The sequence below is a fragment of the Thalia democratica genome, chromosome 2 (genome assembly GCF_965202585.1).
Source record: "Thalia democratica chromosome 2, ktThaDemo2.hap1.1, whole genome shotgun sequence".
In the NCBI taxonomy this organism is placed as follows: Eukaryota; Metazoa; Chordata; class Thaliacea; order Salpida; family Salpidae; genus Thalia; species Thalia democratica.
This window is the reverse complement of record NC_139166.1, coordinates 36,734,284-36,754,505: the sequence shown is the minus strand read 5'-3', so window position 1 is coordinate 36,754,505 and position 20,222 is coordinate 36,734,284. Positions and strand designations below refer to the sequence as shown.

Genomic DNA, 20,222 nt, shown 5'->3' with positions numbered 1-20,222 from the left:
GGTTAAGTTTTTAAAGTACAAGTAAAGGTTTAATTGGTAATAAAACTTTCAAATACTCTTTAGCTGATAAAAAACAAAATGTTTTCAAGTTAAATCTAAAATTATTTTAGATTTGATGCGTTTATAAAATATTATAAACTTTATATGAATAAGCCGATGAAATAAAAAAAAAATTACTAAAAAATATTAATTATTTTTAACTAAATTGTTACTTTAGAGGCAGTGTATTGTATACTTTTATGATTAAATAAACAAAATACTTGTTGTTATACCTATTATTTTATTTCTAAATTATCTAAACAGGCTGTTTTCATTTTAGAGTTGTTCAGTTTTTTTAGTTTTTAAAATAATCATTAAAACTTCAGGTCTTTGTTTTCAAATATATTTAGTGTGATAACGATTTGTATTGTTTATTCCATGGATCCAAAAGAAGTTTCTTTTATTGCTGTTATAGTCGGAACTGCAAACTCTATTTGTTTCTGTAACTACGTAAGTCAAAGCAATTTAGATGAATAATACATATTTGAAAAATTAAAAAAGTATTATCGTCGTAACAAAAAGTTAATCAAATGTAGCTTTTAAAACATTTTTTGTTTAACTAAACATTTAATTTTGTTTAAGTTACTCATTTAAAAAAGGTTTGTTAATTCGGTAGGACTTTTTATGGGTAGTTTTAGATATTGGGTACTTTTGATTGCAGCAATTTTGCAAAAAAAGTACCCAATATTTTGATGACGTCATTAACTTTACTTTGGGTAGTTTTGAAGCTTAAACTTTGTAAACAAAGCAAAATTGCTGTCCAGGCCTATGATTAATTCACATTGTTTATTTTTTTAAATATGAAAATGCATAAATCTGAATAAAAACAATGAAATAGTACAAAACATTTCCCTTTGTTATTAAAGTTATAGAAATATAATTTCTAACTCTGATATTTTTTGTGTAAGTTACAATTTCAAACTCAAAACAAATTAAGCTATTATCTTTTTAATTTTTCCTTTTTAGTTTATTATTGATGACTTTAAGTCATTGAAAAAAATTAAACTAGTTTTACATAAGTTTTGTAATTCAATAAAACCTAGCACTTTTTTAGTTTGAAATAAAGCTAAAATGATGGTCATCAAACCTAGATGTTTATTGGAATCTTGGAATGTTGTATAAAATACTAGAATAACTTAAAATTCTGATGACTTTTTTTTATAGAAAAATAAATAATACTTGTAATTATAAAAGAATGTTAAATTAGGAAAAAATTGAACGAAATTTAAAAATATCTTAGTGTAGTTACAGGAAGGGTGTAGATCAGCTTTATTACAACTTGATGTTATTTTACAGATTTTTAAGTAAACCACAAGTAGCCTTATACAGATTTTTAATACTAAAACAAATTTTTGAGATAATAAATTATATTAGTGAGTACAATAGGTTTTTATTGTCATTTTTTATTTTGTTTTCTTTCTTTTTATAAATATTCAAAGATATATTTCCTTAAGATTTGACAGGGTTGCCAAAACACCTGGATCCAGGAACTTGACAGTTTAAACAAAAACTGAAAACACCTTGAGTCTGTGGAATAAAAAAAAAAAATTGGTATTTCAAACAAAAATCACCAAAAAATATGTGATTTTTAAACTATTTCTGCATGTAGAATAATAAAGTTTTGATTAGATATAATAAGTCTATCATATATATGAGTTTTTATTTCTATCAATAAATTTATTTAACTATAAACACATTTTAAGTATTTTTACAATATCTTTTTAGTGTTGTTATACTACTTAAGATAGTTATTTACCTTAAATTTATTAGTTTATGCTATAATAGATAGATCAATATATTTGTTACCTTAAAAACTTAGAAGTAACTCTGAAAACATGAAGAAAGTTTTAAAAATGTCTGTTTATAGTATTGATCTCAAAAACGTAGGAGTAGAAAGATTTTTAATAGTTTAAGTTAACCCCTATCATAAGGAACCTATTGTATTCTCCAACTTAAACAGGCTATTTCTCACAAAACTTTTTTATTATAAAATTTCTGTAAAAAGTAACTCAGAGCTTAGTTAAAATTCAACAAAGTAAGATCAAGTTATACAAAAAAGACAAACCCCACCCTCTCCAAGCCCTAAGTATTTTTTATTATTATTAAACTAAATTTAATGTTTTACTAACAGGTATATTTGTAGTGTTAAGTTACTAAAATGGCAAAAGAAGCATTTAATTTCATTCAAAAGTGGAAACACTTAAGTGAAAAAGATTTTACAGAGATTTTTTTGAAAGAACTTCCTAAGTTTGGTTTAGGGCCACTTGACCCATATCGAGAAAATGTACAATTTGAACCACCTCAAAAGGTTGATGATGTTGCAGTCAAACTACAATTAGGGTTACCCACAGACTGCATACCAATCCAAAACTCAGGGGCTGGGGATTGTTTGTTTAAGGCTATTTTCCAGTGCCTGTATGGCGTTGAAGACCGTCATAGAAAAATTAGGTTAAAAGTATTTATTTGGATGGTTAAAAATAAAGATGCAGTTGTACAAATAAGAGAAAAGTACATACACTTTACATTTGACTCTGTATTTTCTTTAACAATGCAAGTGGGAACACCATAAACGTGGATGGGAGTTGCCCATATTGCATGCAGTGCAATGGCACTTAATATACATATAAATACATTCTACCCATATGTAAATGGTCTAGAAAATACTATAGCCAAATTGCTTAACACAATTTTTAATTGTAAAGTTTATGGAAATGAAGTAAGTATTGTAATTCAATGGTCTTCCATAACTTTTGTTACTAATAAATATTGGCAGCCAAATCATTTTGTTAGTTTGGTAAGTAAATTTAAGCAAAACAGTAAATTCAAAATAAGTAAAAGGAGAATTATAATTGTTGACAGCGATGATAAAGACAGTGATGATTTTTCAAATGCTAGTGTTAATGTTGATTCAAGTTTAAGTGAGAATTTGTTTAAAACAGTTAAAAGAGCCTCAAACAACTTATTCCAGTGATAGTTCAGATGATTTTGTAAATAATTTTAATGCTAAAAAAAAAAGGTGGTAATTTTTATAACACAAAACACTTTTTAAGCCTACTGAAAGAAAAAAAAAATATTGTTATGTTCAACAACCTTATTTAAAAAATAATACAGATAACAAAGATATTGTCAATAATATAGATGGTATATATATATCAAACCTTATACTGAAATTAAAAGGCATAAAGATATTTTTAAGGTTTTAGAAAAGTGTGACAAAGTTTTACTTGTTGTACCAAAGATTATGAAAAGTAATGTGCAATTTGTTTTAAATAAATTTAGTTTAAGATTGGAATACTATCTATGGGTGATCCCAATTGTAATTTGACTGCAACTCTATTAACCTCATATGTATCAAAGTGTACACTTTGTCAAGTGTTAAGTGGCTCTAAACAAACTTAGGAACTTCACTTAAATAAAATTTTTTGAACTCTTTTTCACATACTTTTATTGTGATTGAACTAAAGTACTATATTTGCCTGTATAAATTATTAGTGCACAAGTAGTTACCTAGGACTAATGATATTTCATTTTTTTGTTATACTAAAAAGTGTATCTTTTAGTATTTCTTTTTAGTTTCTTTATTTGTTAGATTTATCTTTGTTTTTGTTAAGTGCTGTTTTAGTTCAATTGTAAAAATAAATTTTTATCTGAGTTAGTCTGTTTCAATTTTTGACCATATAATTAAAAGTAAATCATGGTTACATACTTAACTGCTTATTTTATAAAATCAGATTTGTGTTTTTTTATGATCTATAACTGTCAGTAAACATTTAAACTAGATTTTTTGTGTTAATTTTCTGTAGTATTAATATTAATAACTGAAAATTGCTTATTTTAAACAAGATTACCTAGGACTAATGATATTTCATTTTTTGTTATACTAAAGATTGTATGTTTTAGATTTATATACCTGTTTTTAATTTTTCAACATATTTAACGGAAGAAATTGTTTGTTTTTATATTAAAAAGTTTAAGTATTAAACGTATTATAGATAGATGTTTTGTTTTCTGCTTTTAAAAAAACAATTTTTTCAAAATATGTTTGGATTATTTTAAATACTTAAGATAAGTGAATTTTTTATTGTGTTTTATAATAAATTATGAATCTTATACATTTAGGAAATATAACGTTTTTTTTTTAAGTTGTTGTGTGTGTGAAAAATTAACATAGTTTAAAATAATAATTTTTTAACAAATGCGAAAATGTTTCATTTCTTTATTTATTAATTAAAATTACAGGAGATACTTATTTTTTGTATACAACTAAAGTTAACTTTGAATTCGATTTAAAGTTTATAGTATAATAAAATGTTATAGTTATAATTGAATAATTTTACAGTTTTAACTTAAGCTTTAACTAGAAATAAGAGCAAGTAATAAAATTTGTTAAAAATAAATTTTAGAACCCTTATGGCAGGTTTAAAGTATAATTCTGATAAACAGCTTACAATAAATTAAAACTTTACTAGGTTTTTGTTTTTAAACAAAATGAGAGTAGTATCTTTAGATTTATTTTGAAACTAAATTGGTTATTTATGCCTTATTTTAGTTTATCTATACACACCACATTACCGGCTTTAATCATTATATTAACTGGTCAAGTATGTTTTTTACGGAAATCATAACATAGAAGAAGTCTTATTGTATCATGTTAAATAAGTTTCAAATGTATGATTTCAAAATTACTAGTAATTACAGTTTAATTAGTGTTCTTCTGTAGTTATAACTTAGTAAATAAGTTTATAAAGTACACATGACTCAAAGAAAATTACATATAAATTAAAAACAACCCACTTTATAATTGTCATTACATTTCATTAAAACTTAGTAAATATTTAAAATAGTTTTTTATTTTATTTCTATATATGTGGTTGAATTTGTTTACAATTAAAAATTACATAGAAAGCGTATTTTTTATAAACAGAGACGCTTGTTCTTAAGTTTACAAAAATAAAGCTCCAAAAATTAGCAGTACGACTTTTAATGAAGCCATTTATATAGAATTTTTAAATGTAAAATTGTTCAATTTACTTTTCAGCGCGACGTATTTTTACAACTTTTTTGTATAATTTTAAAATCAAAACTACCCAAAGTATGCTATGACGTCATCAAAATATTGGAGCCTTTTTTTGCAAAATTGCTGCAATTATACTCATGAAAAGTACCCAATATTGCTCGAAAAAAAACTACCCATAAAAAGTCCTACCCTTGTTAATTAATTTCATTTAGCGCGTCATCAGATTAATCTTGCTAAAAACTGATAATAATATAGTGTAAATCTAGTTATATACAATGATTTTGAAATGTCTAGCTAAAAGTAGTTACGTCATAGTATAAAAGTCTGTTTAAAAGGTTTAAATTAGAGTAAAGTTATACTTTGTTGATTTGAAGTTTTTATAAGACAAAATTGTTAAAACAAAAGCACTTAAGATAGTAGAAATTTTACTTGAAACTAAATTTAATAAAAAATACATTAAAAAATACGACAACAATAATACTAAAAACACGCTATTTATGAAGTTTTAAATTGTAAAAATCTCTTTGTTTGCAAATTTTCGGCTCGCGAGTTCTAATAAACAAAGGTTCTAGAACTGAGAGATGGTAAGAGTTTCTCGCTCTGGATAAAATTTTGAACTTACTCTCCAGGTAGTTCTCAGCATAACTAGGGTTTTCGAGGAGGTGTTCATTAATAGATGATTGTTCACCTTTGGCTTAACGTCGTACCTTTTTCTTATTTGTATCACCTATTTACGATTTAATGCACTATGGTACATGCTCCGCTCCTTGATACGTGTTTTCTAATGTCTTCAAGTCTGCAAATGCAGCAACTTTCACAGTAGCATTGAAGTTTATAAACTATAAAACTTTTTTTCTGGTACGGTCGTTGGGTCTTTTCCGCTAAGGTTGAGTTCTGGGACTTACTGCAAAACATATTTTGCTGGTCATATTTATTATCTTTCTTTCAATGAGTTTTGAATTAACTCAATGTAGAGTATAAGTAAACATCGGCATTTTTCTGGATTAAAAAGTTAGATTCTTTTTTATCTGAGTTGTGTGGATGATATTTTTATAATAACAACTACATTGGGCAAAATTAAATACATTTGAAAACAAGTATCTATTAATCCAGAATTTATTTAATCGTACATAGGTGATACAAACAAGAAAAAAAGTTTAGCTGTCAGAAATGCAATGAAAAGGTTTTCTACAGCACAACACTTAGTCAACAATCCTAACTGTGGTGATAATTTTGAAGTTCTTAGGTTTAGTGTTTTGAGACATTTTTTGAATAGTTTTGATTTTATAAGAATTAAAGCTACTATCATCTATTTAAACAAACTTAAGTAATTGAAATAATAATAATTCGATTTACTATTGGTAAAAAAAATACATGAATATAAAGCAGTAGCTAACACTTTGAAGAATACTTTTACAAGTTAAACAACACATCTAATATGCAAATCATTTTACTTTATTTTTTACTGCTTCTGTGTACATTGGGAATCATTAAATTAAATGATTTTTTTAAACATTCATACTTAATTCAAAATGGTAAAATTCACTTAACTACGAAGTAAAATACTGTGAGAAAGCAAAACTTTGTTTGTTCACGTTTTAAGGCCTAATTAGTAAAATTTATTTTAATTAATTAAAAAGTATCTCGTGAATTGAATAGAAGTTAATTAAACCCTAGGGCCTTTAAGATTAATTTTAAATATAATAACAATAAACAGGCTACAAATTTTAAAGTGGGCCAGATTAATCTGTTTTATATTGTTTTTTTTATAACATTTGTAAACTAAGAAATACAAAATGTTTATAAATAATTTTAATAATCTTTGATACAAAATACTAAGCTACTTCAAAAAACAGTTTATAGTTTAATGTTTTCAATTAAAAAAGTTTGTAACTTATAGAAGTATAAAAACTTGTACAGTTTCTCACTCTTTGTCTTACAAAAGAAATGCCAATAAATACAAGAAAGTTTAGAATATATGTAACGCCAAGTCTAAATATAGGAATTTTATGTATTTTGTCAAAAGTCGAGCTTAATGAAAAGTAAGTTATTTTTAAATAATTTTAAATGAGTTAAATATATAAACTTACAGATAAATCTTCCGCTCTAGTTAAATATTTATGTTTTAATTTAAACAGCACTAGTTCTTATCAAGCATTTTTATAAAAACGATTACCTTAACTTAGGCTTCCTTGAACAACCTTTAGTTTGATGTACACTTGCTGTTATTTCAGTAATATTCACCTCCTTATTTTAAATAGATTTAATTAATTTTGAAAATTTATATAAAAATAAATGCAAGTTTTAACTTAAATTTAATAATTTATACTGATTTTTTTATTAAGTTCTTAAGTTTTTTTAAATTTAACATCAACATTTGCTTTTAAAAAAAGCTTCCTCAACTAATATAAAGATTATAAATAAGTGAAAACAATTAAAACAACAAAGTGGTATTATTCTCCTCAAACTATTGATTCCATTAAATCTTTTCGCTATAGTTAAAAAATTTTTAATAACAAATATATTTTTGTTCTTTCTATAAATGCCTTGTTATAGTTATAGAAATAAAACATGTTTTATTGACAGTAATCAATTATTTTAAACGATTTATTTTAGTTTTATATTTTTTATGAGTTTAAGTAAATTTATAACTTGACTTAGTACTAGTTAAAGTTCAATAAAAATTAAAATAGAATAAAAAGTATAAAATAAAAATTCTTAAATATCTCCAAAATCGATTTATTTTTATAAATAAAGCTTTTTATAAAATTGGTTAATTTACACCTTAGTTTAATACTTTTTAGATTTTATTAGGAAAGTTATTAAATCTTAGTTTCAAGTTAATTCTAAGCGTTATTAATTATACTTAGTAATATAGTTGAATTAGTTGTAGTAGTAGTATAAGCAGAACAGGGGTCGGCAAACTACGGCCCGCAGGTCAAATGCAGCCCGCGAGGTACCTGTCAGCTAAAAAATGGAACTAAAAAAAATCTAGTAAAAAATACAACTAAGCTCCTAATTTATCAGCTAATCTTTACTACTATTCTACTACTGCTAATTTTATGACATTTAAAACTAAAAATAATACTTATATGCTGAATACCATAATTATTTTAGAACAACTGCGGCCCGCAAGCAACTTTGTCTACAAAAATTAGAACTTGAGTTATAAAAGGCTGCTGACCCCTGAAGTAGAACATGAAAAAATGCTTAAAAATATTATTTATAAGTTTTTTAAACAAAGTTTAACAATTTGTTTTTACTTAAACTTTTTACTCATTTAACAAGTATATTATATAGCATACAATCTGTTTTAAAACAGCTTAGGATGTATTTTGTTAAACATTCTGTTATCTGCTATGTTTATGTTCATGTTAGAAGCTACAAAAGATGGAAGCACAAGTGGAGAATATAATTTTAATGCTAACGCTTTGGCATACAACCCATTAGAGTCGCTTCCAACTGTTGCACCTTGTTGTAATTTCGTTTGCAACATCATTGATTGTTTTTTATAACCTATAACACTACAACGAAACTTTTGTAAAGAAATATACTTTATTTTTACGATTTAAATAATTTTATTTTTTTAATAAACTACTCTTTAAAAGTGTTGACAACTTATTAAAGTTTATCTATATGCAGATTGCTATCTAAACACAAAGTAAATAATTTAAATAACTTTATTTTCAGAAGTTTGTAAAACAACTTTACATTTTTTATTTATACATACTTTAACAACTAATTTCTAAAACTTTGTTTCGTAAATATTAAAAAAAAAAGTTATATAATACTACTGTAACAATAATTTATTAGCAATACTTTATTATGTATTAGAAATGGGAACGGGTCAAAATTGTACAAAGACAAAGTTGCACGAGGTTACTAAATTGCACGAAGGGACTAAATTACACGCGAACAAAGTTGCACGAGTGCACAAAGATACTTTAGCACGAGGCCAAATTTGCACGAAGACAATTTTGCACCAAGAATCAATTTTGCAAGAGATACATTTTTGCACGAGAGTAAAAAAATACAAAAAAAAAAACATATATAAAACTAAAAAATATTTTGATTAAAAAAAAGAAAGAATAAAAAAGTTACTGACTGAGAGTTAGGGGTAACAGTGATATTAAAAACAAAAAAATAACCAATAAAAATTATTATTAAAAAAAAATAAATCAATTAAAAAAAAAGCAACCGACCGACGGTAGTGTTAGAGAAAACAGTGATAGTAAAAAACAAATGATTAAAAAAAATTCAACCTGTCCAAAAATGTCTTCTTGCCAAATTGTCTGCTCGTGCAAAAGTGTCTTCGTGCAATTTTGTCACTTGTGCAGTTTTGTACGCTAGTGCAAATTTTGCACTAACCCATTAAAAGTATATAAAGCAATAAAGCAAACATTTGAATTGACCAATGATTATTAATAATAAAAACATTGTATACTTACAAAATTACAGTCGTTACCAACAAATATGTAACCTTTCTGTTGTTATGCAAACTGAAAAAACTCGATTACAAAAAAAAAATCATTTTGAATTAATCACAAAAATAAGTGTCAATACTTTAAATGATTGCATAAAAAGTTCAATTGTAAAAAGTTTTTTTCTTTAGTATAAGTTATAAAAGTAAAATAAAAGTTTTATTGGTCATGCATAGTTCACGTTACAACTAAATAATTTCATATTGAAATTTAAAAGCTAGGAATCTAGAATTTTAGAGGCGTGGAAAAATAGTGATATTTGTCTAGTAAAAAAGTTTAGATAAGTTAATTTTGGCAATTTATCTTATTTTTGATGACAAGTAGTTTCCAAAAAATATTAAATTTTTAAGACAAAGTTTCTATTATAGCTGCTTAATTAATTTTTGCACTGTAATTTGTTTTTACTCTTAACCTTGTAAATGTCCTTTTTTAATTTACTTATATATTTTAAAAACAAAAATAAACTAAAACTTGTGTGAAGACTAAAATTTTAGAACTTCATAAGTTTGAAGAAAAGTCAAACTTTGTTTTGAAATAAAGGTGTGTATAAAATGTGTTTATTTCCGTTAACTATAAAAAGTAGCTTGTTTTAATAAAAAGTTTTAAGAAAATTGTAACGCATCTTACACAACTGTTCAAAAGTCATTTTTAACTTTATGAGATCCTTAAAAACACTATATATTTCATTCTTATAAATTTTTTTAATACTTAAAGCTTTACAAACTTTATATAATCCTTTGTAAAAGTCAAATGAAATGTAATACTGTTTGGAAAACTTATCAAAATTTAAACTGATAGTGACGTAATTATACATAGTTATGAGAAAACAAGCTGTTTAAACTAAAGTTAAACACGAAAGTAAGTTAATATACGGACAATAAAGCTGTAATTTCATTTGAAGCTACTTTTCTGTTTAACTTCAAAAATAAAAGTTTTTATTCCTAAAACTAAATCTATAAGTATTTCTTCCTAAAGTTAAAGTTTACAGTCTTCAAGAAATCATTTATAAAAATATTTAAAACAAGGATTAAGTTAAGTTATTTGCCTAGTGCTTTTTCAGCTTATCAGATGGATCTTGTGATCTTAAGCAGACTTATTTTTAACTAGTCTCACACACATAACAAAATGATAGTTGATTGATTGGTACAGTGTGTAATATGGTTTTAGTAACCTAGTACAAATAGTAACCTAATATAACCAGTTTAAAAAATTATTTATGTCAAATATGGTAAAAAAAAGATATTTTTATATAAAATCAAAGTTTTATTTTTGAAGAAAGCCAGTTATTTCAAAAATCTTATCTATATGGTTGACGTCATAAAACCTATTCTTACAGCTAGTCGTATTTTACGGTTGAGAAAGCAATGCTTAAAATATCTTTTGCATGGCTGCTCAAAACTTATTCTTAAAAAAAACTAAACGATGAGGTTGAACAATTTTGATTAAACGTAAAAGGGTGGGGTGACAAATGAATAAAGCAGAAGTTAGATAACAAGATGCTTGCACTAGCTTATATTATTTCAGTATTTTGTTAACTTTCACACCAAGTTATTCGTTATTAATTTAGTTCTTTTTAAAGTTAATTTTTAGGTTTAAATATAAGTATAGTCAATAAACTTTTAAAGTTGTTTTAAAATTTATAAAACATTACACTAGTATATTACCTAGACTTTTGTTTAAATCCTTCTTTATAAAGTATAGACAAGTTGAAAACACACTAATGAGAAGAAAATTAATCAAGTTTTGTGTAAAAATTTTAAACCAAATTTACAGATGCTTTTTTTTATGTTAAGGAGTTTAAAATTTTTACGGAAGTTTGTAAATTAATAGTGTTATAGTTAAACACATTTATATAAAATTGTAGTAATTGTTCTCTGTGAACGAAAATATTTTTTAAACAAAACATTTTTAGATAAAAAACTGTTATTTACCAAATACCTTTCATATAAGTTCAAATTTTAATCTCGCTAAGAAATTTGTCAAAAAATAGAATATTATAGTACTAAGTTTAAGTTTGTATAGCTGTTTAACTAGAGCTTGTAATAATTGGACCAGTATGAAATTCAAATAAAGCTTTTAGTACAAAAGAAAAAATAATACAGTATTAAGTTCTAAAAATTAAATAGCTAAAGTTTTGAAATGTTCAAAAAATTATTTTATGTGAACAATTTAAATAATAATGTCTAAATAGCAATAATGCATGTTTATATTTAAGGAATAATTGTTGGTTTAGTTAAGAATTAAAAAAGTTATGAAAACAAGTACTTATTTAAGTGCAAGCGCATTTTTAGTTGGGTTATGTGGTCTTGGAAATGCTTTAATATCAATGGGAACGACAAGATGGCGGTATAATGTAAACACTGCTCGTGAGTATGGCTTGTTTGAAACTTGCACTGGAAGAAGGCAAGGTTGTGAGATTAGTATCAATAGTGAATCAGGTTAGGTGTTTTTAAAATACTAAAAAGTTCAGCATTTTAGTTAACTCTTTAATCCTTATTAAAACAAATCGTATACCTTTTTAAGATAAATTAGTTGTATGACAAATACCAAGTAATTTTTTTTGTAGAATAAATAAACATTTTGAATAACAAATGTAAAAATAATACTTTTTGTTATTTTCGTAAAATATTATTTTTAAATTAGTGTTTTTATAACAGCATTTATAAAAATTTTAAGTTTTTTTGACAAAAATTTTAGAAGCTCTATTGAGAATAACTTTAAATTAAGTTTTGTAATCTAGTTTTATTTACTTTATATTTTTTGTAATATAGCTGCAGTTAAGTCAACTGCTTCATTCATGGTTATTGGTTCAGCTTTTCTTCTTGCAGGCCTCTTTTCTTCTCTAGTTGCTATTTTCAAAGGAAAGGCACACTGTTGGGCTACATTTTTCCATGTTTCCGGAGGTATAAAAACAACTTACTTTAGTATTTGAGAAAATCGTTCTAAAACAGTCAAACAAAATTTTTGTTTAATTCTAAATAGTAAGTAAAAATATTTCGTGATCCGTATGTAAATAAATTAAAAAAAAGTTTTAGAATTTATAAAGATAATTAATATATAAACAGGACTACTTTTGCTTATTGGCCCCGCTGTGTACACAGGTATCGTCAGAAGTGAAAATGATACACAGATAGACTTTGGTTTTTCAATATGGCTTGCTTGGGCTTCAGTAGCTATTTCATTAGTATCTGGTATCATACAAGGACTCGGTATTCCTAAAAGCTCCAAACTTTAAGAAGTATTTCACTTATGCATAGTTGCCGAGAGTGGTTTTCCATTAATAATTTTTAGAAGTTACACAAGTTAACGATTAACGTTATTTAATTAAATTGCTATGACATCTTCATCTTGCCTTTCAAAAAAATAAAAAATAAGGTGCACTTTATAACTTATGCCTAAGTTAGCATACAACGATAGTTTTGTCTCTGTTTGTTTTTGTAATAGTCTAAAAACATTCATATAATTGTGGCCGTGCGTTTAACAACTTAAACTGTTCTTATTGCTATTTGAAATAAAAATTTAATGTAAAACACAGTTTCAAATATTGTAATTAAGTTTTTGTCTGATTTTCACTTACTCGAGAAAATATTTAAGTAACTTAACTAAATCACTATAACATCATAGGTTCAAATTGTTTAAGTCTAGATAGCTTTTATAAGTATACTTTGAAATTATTTTCGTAAATTTCATTAAATTAAAAAAATTTCATTTTATTTTGATAATGGGTAACAAAACTTGTACTAAATCTTACAGAAGTTTTTATCAAACCAAATTTCGTATTTTTGATGCTTTATAACCTTTTTTAGTTTTATGTCAAAAATCAAAGTTAGTATGTCTTTTGTTTACAATTAAACTAATGAAGTACAAGCTATTGAATCACTTGAAATAAAATATATTATTTTAGTTCAGGTTTAAGTACATATTATTGCTTAAAAATACTCACGAAAGAGTAGTTAGGTATTTGATAAACTGTCATCATTTTTTTAACAAAATAAAATACTTTCAAAAACTAATACTAACTGATTAGCATTATTTTTAACTTTTAAAACTGAGCCAGTTTGTATAGCCTTGTGTTAATATGTTAATTCTAAAAACTAAATATAATGTCCACAAAACTTCGCACAAGCTTACTAGTTGATGATAGTGATGTGTATATAAAACATAAAGGTTTATAAATAAGTAGGTTTAAATAATGTATGTTATTTACCAACACAAACTGTATTTCTACTATATAATCGAAGTAAGGTGTGTACAATCATTCAAATAAGCTATTTTTTTTATATCTTAAATCAGTACAATCTATAAGTTGCCTTTATGCAAGCCATTTTAATAACTTTAGTCTACTTTACAACAACAAAAAAATATACTAAAGATAAACTTTTTATTGATAGAAAGATTGTTTTAAAATTAAAGTGTTTGTCATTCAGGTATTATAACTTTAAAGTGCTAAAATTTTACTACAAAACTTTCTTATTTTATAAATATTTACAACATAAGTAAGTACTAAACAAGCTTCTACTAAATTTTTATTTATTTTTGTTGTTAAAAAAGGATTTGTTTTAAAACATTTTTTATTCTATATTTGGGCATTTAGAGAAATACAAATAAGAAGTGTCATTTTTAAAATATTCTACTTTTAGCATATCAAATTCTAAAAAATGTTTTTTAGTTATACACCAAGTTAGTTTAAAGTTAGTTTATCTAATTTACTCGTTTAAATTTCGAGATTGAAACTACTTGGTTTTCGAAACATAGTTTTAAGATTATGTTTTATAACTGAAAATTGATCAGGATATTTCTGCAAAGCTTTTTTTAAGTTCTCAGGTGATAAATGAAACGCTTCAACATCTGTTTTTGCTTTCAAGCTGTACATGCTTGGTTTCTAAATATTTAAACTGTTTTATAAAACTACTGTTTGTATACATAACAGACTTGAAGATAAAACTAAAAAAACATACTACTTTTAAGTTAGGGGTGGGTAACTTTTCTAGACAGCGGGCCATATTTACAAAAAAAGTCGTTCTCGTGCCAGACTTTAAAAAACGTTCTTAGCCTACCGCTTAATAATAAAAATTGTATATAAAAAATTAAATAAAAGCTTCAAAAAAAAAAAAATTTAATGAAACAGTTTTTAAATATGCATTAGTGTAGCATTTAAAATAAATTTCTAAATATTTGTTACTAGCTAAAATTCATTTTAGTTGCTCAAGATATTTCCATATACAAAAAATTACGTAACGGGCTGTGAGTTGCCCACCCCTAGAAGAAGAAAAATTGAGTTAAAGTTTTTTATAGTTCAAAATCTGGTTTCTAATTAAATATTTTTATTTAATAAATTAATTTAAATGTATTTTTACAAAAGATGTATAGGATTATAAGAGAAAAACTGAGCTTATAAACATTGGAAAAAATTTAAACAGCGAAAAATATAAAAGAATACAACTCTCAGATTTTAGATCTAAACAGTAACATAAATAAAAAACACTGAACTAAATCAAAAAAAAGCTTTTTTTAATCTCTTTTTAAAACTTTAGCTCTTTGAAAATAGTTAGCATATTTTTCAATCCTAATTTTAAACACTTTAGTCTTAGCTATAACATAGTACATTTAAAATATAAACCTTTTGATCTCTTTTTTACAATAAACAAACTTGTATGTAAAATAAAAACAACCTGTAAGTTCATTTCTTTTGAAAAAATATTTTCTCCCTGAACCAATTTTCCAACTAAAGTCATCAGCCTGTGTTCACGTTTTAAAATATCAACTTCTCCTTTCGCTATAAGGTACATTCCCCTAATTTTTTCTCCCTTTGTAAAAAATGTCAAACTTAAATTATAAAAACTAATAATTAGATTTATTCTTAAAAAAAAACTTTTAGTTTAAAGTTATTTACTTCAGTATACTTATCAACGAAAAATTTTAGTAGTCACAAAAAAAGACTTTTTATCAAAACTTAACTTGATAACCTTTTTAAACCATTACTCTATAATATACTGTATAGATAATGTATACTTAATTTTATATTTAAACTATTATGTGATATTGTAAACGTAAACAATTAAAAGAGTTATATACATACTTCTTCAATGAGGAGGTCACCTACTACATAAGTGTCTATTTTGAGAAGCATACATAAATATCTTTTAAAGTGCTTTCCACAACCTTCCAACAAGTCAACATTATCAATCAACTTACTAGTAACTTCACTAAAAACTTTGGACTTAATGCTGAAAAACGTTAAATTTTTTTTTATCCTGTAAAACTTATTTTGACTTATATGTTAACGACTTAACTGAATAAAAGCTTTGAAGGATGTTTGAAAGATGATACAAATATTGCATTTTGAAAACAGTACTTTTTTGATAAAAGCTTACAATTAGGCCCTTAACTTAAAAAAATCTTATCGCGTGCTTTTAATGCGTGTTTTATCAATTTTTTAGATTAAAATAATGCTTTTTTGTTCTTTGTTACAGATTTTTTTTTATAATCATACTTGCGGAAAACTTTCTTCGATACGCGAACTACTTTTCTAGAAACATTTGCCCGATACTTATAAAAGTCCTCACACTCTACGCTTTAAATAATAAAAACTATGTTAAGTTATTTATAAGCTTTTTATTAAACATTATCATGGCTAAAATATAAGAAAACCTGTCAATACCTTATTGGAAGTTCAGAAAATATATCTACATGGTCCGTTGCTTGATTTTTCTTCCATACAAAGTCGTAAAATTTTACATAGTTTTCATAAGTAGTACTTTCAAAATTTAATGATTTCATGTACAACTGAACTGCCTAAACTTTTTCTTTGTTAGATATCAAATTTTGTTAAATTTTTTAAATTAAGAAACCCTTTATCGATAATTACAGTTACTTGCCGTTTTAATATGCACTTTAGACACAGCCTAAACTACATATATATTATAATAACCAAATATAGTTAATCAGCGTTTAAATGAATAATTAAGTAAGGAAAAAAACTTTTTAAAGACAAAACACGATTACGAATTAGCAATAAAAAATGCAGTTACAATGATAAAGTTAATTTTGGAACAACGGAGCAAAAAACTAAAACGAACAATAAAAAAATATATTTATATAATTTGGTATAACCCCCAATTCAGCAGTTTAAAACAAATATTGGCAGAAAATTTATTAATCTAGTAAAAAAACATTTCAACAAAAGTATCAAAAATCTTTAGTAGGCATAATATGCGAATTAGTTATTCATGTATGGTGAATTTGGAGAGATTAAGTCACACAATTAAAATATATTTAAACAAAAGTAATCTAATCTAGAATCAATGTAATTGCGCTGGTGACTGAAAATATAATTTGATAGAGGGCAATTGCCGTTCGAAGAACATTATTTACAAGGCAACAGCTAACTATGACCTTGAGAAGAAGTTCTACATAGGCTTATGCTCAACTCAGTTCAGATTCTGATATGCTAACCATAAAAAATTGTCTAAAGGTGGTGTATATGAAAATGAGACTGAGCTTTCAAAGTATGTTTGCGACCTACAGCGCAAAAAATTGATATAAAACTAACTTGGGAAGTGATAAAAAGAGCACAGCCAATAGCAGATGGTAACAACCTTGTTTGTAGGCTTTGCTAAAAATAATCAACGGCCGTTGTGTATAAGTTGAAAAAAGAAGGTTGCTTAAATAAGAGAAGTTAATTTAAATCGTATTGTCAACATATGAAAAAGCTCCTCTTAAAATGCGATAAATTTTAAAGTATCTTATAGTCACTTAATTGTAGTTTTGTAAATTTTAGTTGTTTGTTCGGATGGAAGATTAATTTTTGCACTGAATATTTGGGGTAGGTATTTTTATGGGTAGTATTTTATGGGCACTATTTTATGGGTAGAATTGCTGCAATTAATTTTGCCCATAATTTGATGTGATTTCATTAAAATTATGGGTAGTATTTAGATGTTGCTGCAATTAAGTTGCTGCAATTAAGTGAAAAAAAAATACTGCCCAGGCCTTATATAAATATTATGGATAGTTTTTTTTTTTATAAACAAACAAATAAAAAATAACTTCAATACACATAAACTAATACTTTGATTTATTTGTACATTTGTTTAAATTATGTTTTGTAAATTAACAGAAGTAGTGGCTAGACTTATTGAAACATTATTGATAGTTTTTTTATGTAATATTTAATAAATAAAGAAAAACTTGAATACACTTAAACCAGTTGTTTGATTTATTTGTAAATTTATTTGAATTATATTTTGTAAACTAACAGAAGTAGTGGCTAGAATTATTGAAAGGTTATGGATAGTTTTTTTATGTAATATTTAGTAAAGAAAAAAAAACTTGAATACACTTAAACCAATTGTTTGATTTAAAAGTATATTTATGTAATTTATATTTTTTATACTAACAGAAGTAATGGCTTGGCATATTATAAATGTTTTGGATTTTTTTTTATTTAAGATTTTTTAAACAAAGTAAAAAATTAAAGTTGAACACACATAAACCAATTGTTTGATTTATAGTTGTATATATGTAATTTATATTTAGTAAACTTATAGAAGTAGTGGTTTGGCCTTATGTGTACTATTTTATGGGCACTATTTTATGTATATAACTGCTTCAATCAATTATGCCCATACTTTGATGTGATTTAAATTATGGGTATTATTTAGATGTTGCTGTAATTAAATGAAAAATAAAATACTGTCTAGGCCTTATATAAATATTATGGATAGTTTTTTTTATTTTAAAAGGTATAAACAAACAAATAAAAAATAACTTGAATACACATAAACCAATAGTTTGATTTATTTTTACATTTATTTAAATTATGTTTTCTAAACTAACAGAAGTAGTGGCTAGACTTATTGAAAGATTATGGATAGTTTTTTTATGTGATATTTAATAAAGAAAAAAAAAAAAACTTGAGTACACTTAAACCAATTGTTTGATTTAAAAGTATGTTTATGTATTTTATATTTTTTCACTAACAGAAGTAATGGCTTGGCATATTATAAATATTTTGGATATTTTTTTATTTAAGATTTTATAAATGAAAAAAAAAAAAATTGAACACATATAAACCAATTGTTTGATTTATAGTTGTATATATGTAATTTATATTTAGTAAACTTATAGAAGTAGTGGTTTGGCCTTATGTGTACTATTTTATGGGTAGTATTTTATGTATAGAATTGCTTCAATCAATTATGCCCATAATTTGATGTGATTTAATTTAAATTATGGGTAGTATTTAGATGTTGCTGCAACTAAATGAAAAATAAATACTGTCTAGGCCTTATATAAATATAATGGATAGTTTTAAATTCATAAACAAACAAATAAAAAATTATTTGAATATACATAGACTAATAGTTTGATTTATTTGTACATTTATTTAAATTATATTTTGTTAACTAACAGAATTATTGGCTAGAACTAATTATGGGAATAATTGAGCAGTTCTACACATAAAATACTACCCATAAAATAGTACACATAAGGCCAAACCACTACTTCTATAAGTTTACTAAATATAAATTACATATATACAACTATAAATCAAACAATTGGTTTATGTGTGTTCAATTTTAATTTTTTTTTATTTATAAAATCTTAAATAAAAAAATATCCAAAATATTTATAATATGCCAAGCCATTACTTCTGTTAGTGAAAAAAATGTAAATTACATAAATATACTTTTAAATCAAACAATTGGTTTAAGTGTATACAAGTTTTTTTTTCTTTACTAAATATTACATAAAAAAACTATCCATAACCTTTCAATAATTCTAGCCACTACTTCTGTTAGTTTACAAAATATAATTTAAATAAATTTACAAATACATCAAACTATTGGTTTATGTGTACTGAAGTTATTTTTTATTTGTTTGTTTATAAATTTAAAAATAAAAAACTATCCATAATATTTATATAAAGCCTAGACAGTATTCTTTTTTTCATTTAATTGCAGCAACATCTAAATACTACCCATAATTTTCATGACATCACATCAAATTATGGGCATAACTGATTGCAGCAATTCTACACATAAAATACTACCCATAAAAAGTCCTATCGGAATATTTGTACCGTATAATGTTGAATAACTACATCATAGTTTTTTTTAATTTACCCTTCATTTATTTACATAAAAAAAAAAAGAAAATTTTATTACAATATAGTACTTTTTTACTACTTTCAGGTAAATTTTTAAAAATAGTTGAAGTTATAAATAAAATATACGTGTTGAACACAATTTTTTTGTTCGAAAATAAGTACTAAATGGGCAGGTATATTGTGTTCATTTTTTGGTATTTCTTATTAATAATTGGCTCTTTAGATTTAATTGACTCTCTATTTATTTAAAGTTAAAAGCATTAAAAACAATAACTAACATTAATGAGTTCACCAAAATTGGTTCTTGCACAGTCACCACATGAAATCTTACCAGAAAGTCTAGCTACTTTTACTCCAACAAAAACTCTAGCAAATATCATGACAGCAGATGCATATATAAGCTCATACTTATTTTTAGGTACAATAATTCCGTATCCAGTTGTAGTCACAGTTACAATAGTCCAATACATGGAGTTTAAATATCGTTCGTAAGAATAGTAAAAAATGTCAACTTTAAAGAGTTCTAAAAATGATTTTGGCTTTTAAAACGAAAAAAAAACATACGTTGATTGTT

At 24.7% G+C, this 20,222-nt stretch overlaps 1 protein-coding gene across 2 annotated transcripts; it reads left to right on the top strand.

Moving 5' to 3' along the window:
- Positions 1–11,737: 11,737 nt before the first annotated feature.
- LOC145829440 (peripheral myelin protein 22-like) lies at positions 11,738–12,953 on the top strand. Of its 2 annotated transcripts, none has more exons than XM_082937224.1 (3): positions 11,738–11,975; positions 12,366–12,440; positions 12,603–12,953. In XM_082937224.1, the coding sequence occupies exons 1-3, from the start codon at positions 11,789–11,791 to the stop codon at positions 12,770–12,772; spliced, it is 432 nt and encodes a 143-aa protein (XP_082793350.1). In that variant the 5' UTR covers positions 11,738–11,788; the 3' UTR covers positions 12,773–12,953. The 2 variants fall into 2 exon arrangements, with proteins under 2 accessions (XP_082793350.1, XP_082793349.1); XM_082937223.1 differs by having other exon boundaries at positions 12,309–12,440.
- The last annotated feature ends 7,269 nt before the right edge of the window (positions 12,954–20,222 follow it).

Coding starts and splice junctions, on each gene's coding strand:
- LOC145829440 (XM_082937223.1), top strand. CDS start 11,789: ATGAAAACAAGTACTTATTTAAGTGCAAGCGCATTTTTAGTTGGGTTA. Junction 11,976..12,308: donor TAGTATCAATAGTGAATCAG/GTTAGGTGTTTT, acceptor TTTGTAATATAG/CTGCAGTTAAGTCAACTGCT. Junction 12,441..12,602: donor ATTTTTCCATGTTTCCGGAG/GTATAAAAACAA, acceptor ATATATAAACAG/GACTACTTTTGCTTATTGGC.